The sequence below is a fragment of the Neopelma chrysocephalum genome, unplaced genomic scaffold, assembly GCF_003984885.1.
Source record: "Neopelma chrysocephalum unplaced genomic scaffold, ASM398488v2 Primary Assembly neopelma1_90484, whole genome shotgun sequence".
In the NCBI taxonomy this organism is placed as follows: Eukaryota; Metazoa; Chordata; class Aves; order Passeriformes; family Pipridae; genus Neopelma; species Neopelma chrysocephalum.
In genome coordinates, this window is record NW_020919304.1 from 1 (window position 1) to 4,223 (window position 4,223).

The following is a 4,223-nucleotide window of genomic DNA, read 5'->3' on the forward strand; positions in this document are numbered from 1 at the left end:
GGGGGGGCCCTCGGGGACCCTCGGGGACACTGACTTGGCCTTGAACTCGTCGACCATGCCCCGGACGTGGCCGAGCTCCGCCCGCAGCCGCTGCCGCTCCTGCCCCAGCCCCTCGAGCTGCCGCCGCAGGGTCCCCGCGTAGCTCTCGAGGAGCCCCCCCAGCCCGCTCTGGGGGGGCGGCTGCGCCCGCAGGAGCCCCCACTTGGTCTCCAGTAGCTTGTTCTGCTGCTCCAGGAACCGCACCTGGGGCGAAAGGGGGGGTCAGGACCCCAAAACCACCCCACACACACCCACAAATCACACCTAGGGGGAAAGGGGGGTCAGGACCCCAAAACCACCCCAAAACCACCCCCAACGCACCCAAATCACCCCTGGGGTGGAGGGGGGGTCAGGACCCCAAAACACCCCAAAATCACCCCCAACACACCCAAATCACACCTGGGGAGAAAGGGGGGGTCAGGACCCCAAAACCACCCCAAAATCACCCCCAACACATCCAAATCACACCCTGGGGGGGAAAGGGGGGTCAGGACTCCAAAACCACCCCAAAACCACCCCCCACACCCCCCCAAATCACACCTGGGGCAGAGGGGGGGGGGGGTCAGGAGTCAGGACCCCAAAACCACCCCCAACACACCCCCAAATCACACCTGGGGGGAAAGGAAGGGTCAGGACCCCAAACCACCCCAAAATCACCCCCAACACACCCACAAATCAACCCTGGGGCGGGGGGGGAGGTCAGGACCCCAAAACACCCCAAAATCACCCCCAACATACACCCACAAATCACACCAGAGGGGAAGGGTCCAGAAGGTCCCTAAGGGGGGTCACAGGGTGTCCCCAAGGGGGGTCAGAAGGTCCCTTAGGGGGTCTCAATATCCTCAGAGGTCCTGGAGATCCCCAAGGGGGTCTCAATGTCCCCGAGGGGGTCTCAGTGTCCCCCCGAGGGTCTGGGAGGTTCCCGAGGGTTTCAGGAGGTCCCAGAGGAGCTCAGAGGGTCCCTCAGGGGGTCTCAATGTCCCCAAGGGTCCAGGAGGTCCTGGAGGGTCTCAGAAGGTCTCTGAGGGTGTCAGGAGGTCCCCAATGGGGTCTCAATGTCCCCAAGGGTGCAGGATGTCCCTGGGGGTGGTCTCAACATCCCCAGGGGGGGTCTCAATGTCCCCAAAGGGCTCAGGATGTCCCTGGGGGGCTCAGGAGGTCCCTTTGGGGGTCTCAATGTCCCCAAAGGCTCAGAGGGTTCCCAGGGGTCTCAGGAGGTCCCTGGAAGGGTCTCAGGAGGTGCCTGAAGGGTCTCAATGTCCCCGAAAGGCTCAGAAGGTCCCCAGGGGGCTCAGGAGGTCCCTGGAAGGGTCTCAACATCCCCAAAGGTCTCGGGAGATCCCTGGAAGGGTCTCAGAGGGTCCTTGGAAGGGTCTCAACATCCCCAAAGGGCTCAGAGGGTTCCCAATGGGGTCTCAATGTCCCCAAGGGGGTGACGAGGTCCCAGCTGACCCAGGAGGTCCCGGGGTGGTCCCACCCCCCCTTCAGGGCCCCCCCCGTTCCCCCCCCGGCCCCACCTTGTCGATGAAGGCGGCGAACTTGTCGTTGAGGGTCTTGATCTGCTCCTTCTCCTCCCGGCGCAGCTCCTGCAGCTCCGGATCCACGGACACGTCCAGGGGCGTCAGGAGGCTCCTGTTGACGCTGACGGACGTGATCCCCACCCCCGGCACCCCCGGCACCCCCCCGGACCCCCGGAAGGCGCCGGGGCCGCGGCGCAGCCCCCCCGAGGGGCCGAAGGCCGAGGCCGAGCTCATCCTCAGCGCGGGACCCGCCGAGAAGGAGCGGGAGGAGAAGGAACGGCCCGGAACGGCCGCGCCGCTCCGGAGAGGGATGGACACGGACATGGCCGGGAACGGGGGGAAAGGGGTCGGGAAGGTGGCCGGGAGGTGGGAAAAAGGGAGTTGGAGGAGACTGGGAGAAGGTTGAGAAGAGAATGGGGGAAGGTTGGAAGTTGGGGAAGGTTGGAAGTTGGGGGAAGGAGGTCGGGGAAAGGTTGGGAAGAGGATGGAGAAGGTTGGAAGAGGTTGGAAAGAGGATGGAGAAGGTCGGGGGAAGCTCAGAAGAGGGTCGGTGAAGGCTGAGGAGGAGGAGGAGGAGGCTGCAGGAAGGATGGACGGAGGCTGGGGAAGGTTGGACAGAGGTTGGAGAGAGTCCAAAGAGGTTGGAGGAGGATGAGGAGGATGAGGAGGATGAAGAGGCTGGAAGAGACCAGGGGAAGGCTGGAGGAGGTTGGGAGAGGCTGAGGAGGATGAGGAAGGCTGGAGGAGGTTGGGAAACACCGGAGAAGGCTGTCAGAGGCAGAGGAGGAGGAGGACGGCTGGGAGAGGGTGGAGGAAGGCTGGAGAGGGTCAGGAGAGGATGGAAGAGGCTGAGGAGGATGAGGAAGGCTGGAGCTGATCAGGAGAGGCTGGAAGAAGCTGGAGGAGGATGAGGACAGCTGGAAGAGGCTGAGGAGGATGAGGAAGGCTGGAGCTGGTCAGGAGAGGCTGGAGCAGGTCAGGAGAGGCTGGAGGAGGCTGAGGAGGCTGAGGAGGATGAAGAAGGCTGGAGCAGGTCAGGAGAGGCTGGAGCAGGTCAGGAGAGGCTGGAGGAGGCTGAGGAGGGTGAGGAAGGCTGGAGCAGGTCGGAAGAGTCTGGAGGAGCCTGGGAGAGGCTGAGGAGGCAGACGAAGCCGTCGGAGGCAGAGGAGGACGAGGCCGAAGGCCGCGCTCGGGGCGGGGAGGCTGCGGCGGCTCCGGCAGCCCCGGCAGGACTGGCCCGACGGGTCGGGCCGGGCGGGTTTTCCCGGGCGAGTTTTCCCGGGTTGGTTCCTGAGTTTCTCCCGGAGCCGGGGGAGGAGACGCGGGGGGAGGGACCGCAGGTTAACCCCTTCGGGGCAAGGGAGCCGCGGGAGCCGCGGGATCGGTCGGGATCCGCGGAATCCGCGGGATCCGCGGGATCGGGGGCGCGGGGAGGGGGCTCACCCCAAAATGCGGGTCCCGGGTGGGGTCGGGACAGGGCGGAGGGTGGGACCCCCCCGTGGGTCCCCGTGGAGCGTCACCAAGCTTTGACCCCCCACCTGGGTCCCCAAATCTGGGTCCCCCAAGCCCTGCCCCCCTGCCCTGTCCCTCACCTGGCTCCCCCAGGCTGGACCCCCAAATGTCACCAGCCTGGGACCCCAAATCCTGTCCCCAGTCTGTCCCCAAAGCCCTGAGCCCAGTCTCTGTGTCCAGTCCCTGTCCTCCAGTCTGTGCCCCATGACACCAGCCTGGGACCCCAAAATATGTCCCCATCCCATGTCCCAAACCCCTGTGCCCCAACATGGGACCCCAAACCTGTGTCCCCAGCCTTGGAGCCCAAATTATGTCCCCACAGTGTGTCCCCAACTCCTGACCCCACGCCCATGTCCCCCAGTCTGGGTCTCCAGTCCCATGTCCCCGGCCTGAGACCCCAAATCCTGTCCCCACAGTGTGTCCCCAACCCTTGACCCCAGTCCATGTTCCCCACCTGGGTCCCCCAAACCTGAGTCCCCAACCTGGGACCCCAAATCATGTCCCCAAGCTGTGTCCCCAAGCCCCACCAGGGCCCGTCCCCTGCCCCAAACCCCACCCCAAAGTGGGGGAAACACCCCAAAAAAAGGCCTCGGATGAGTCCAGGGGAGTTCAGGTGGGCACAGGTGGGTACAGGCGAGTTCAGGTGGGTACAGGTGGGCACAAGTGTGTACGGGTGGGCACAGGTGAGTTCAGGTGGGCACAGGTGAGTTCAGGTGGTTAGACATGAGTTCAGGTGGGTGCAGGTGGGCACAAGTGAGCACAGGTGTGTACAGGTGAGTTCAGGTGTGTACAGGTGGGTACAGGTGAGCACAGGTGGGCACAGGTGAGTTCAGGTGGGTGCAGGTGGGCACAGGTGGGCACAAGTGAGCACAGGTGGGTGCAAGTGAGTCCAAGTGGTGCCCACAGGTGCCAGGGGGTGCAGGTAAGTGTGTACAGGTGTGCACAGGTGAGTTCAGGTGGGCACAGGTGTGTTCAGGTGAGCACAGGTGGGTACAGGTGTGTACAGGTGGGCACAGGTGAGTTCAGGTGGGTGCAGGTGGGCACAGGTAAGTTCAGGTGGGTGCAGGTGGGTACAGGTGAGTTCAGGTGGTGCCCACAGGTGCCAGTGAGTTCAGGTGTGCACAGGTGAATTCAGGTGGGTGCAGGTGGGCA

The 4,223-nt window shown here is 64.4% G+C and overlaps 1 protein-coding gene across 1 annotated transcript; it reads right to left on the reverse strand.

The window, feature by feature from the left end:
• Positions 1-34: 34 nt before the first annotated feature.
• LOC113979916 (keratin, type II cytoskeletal 8-like) lies at positions 35-2,200 on the reverse strand (the record flags this gene model as incomplete). The annotated part of the gene is made up of 2 exons (XM_027707195.1): positions 1,557-2,200; positions 35-243 (listed from the first exon to the last, which is right to left on the reverse strand). Coding segments are annotated over exons 1-2 (536 nt in total), but the record flags the coding sequence as incomplete, so codon positions are not given.
• Between the last annotated feature and the right edge of the window lie 2,023 nt (positions 2,201-4,223).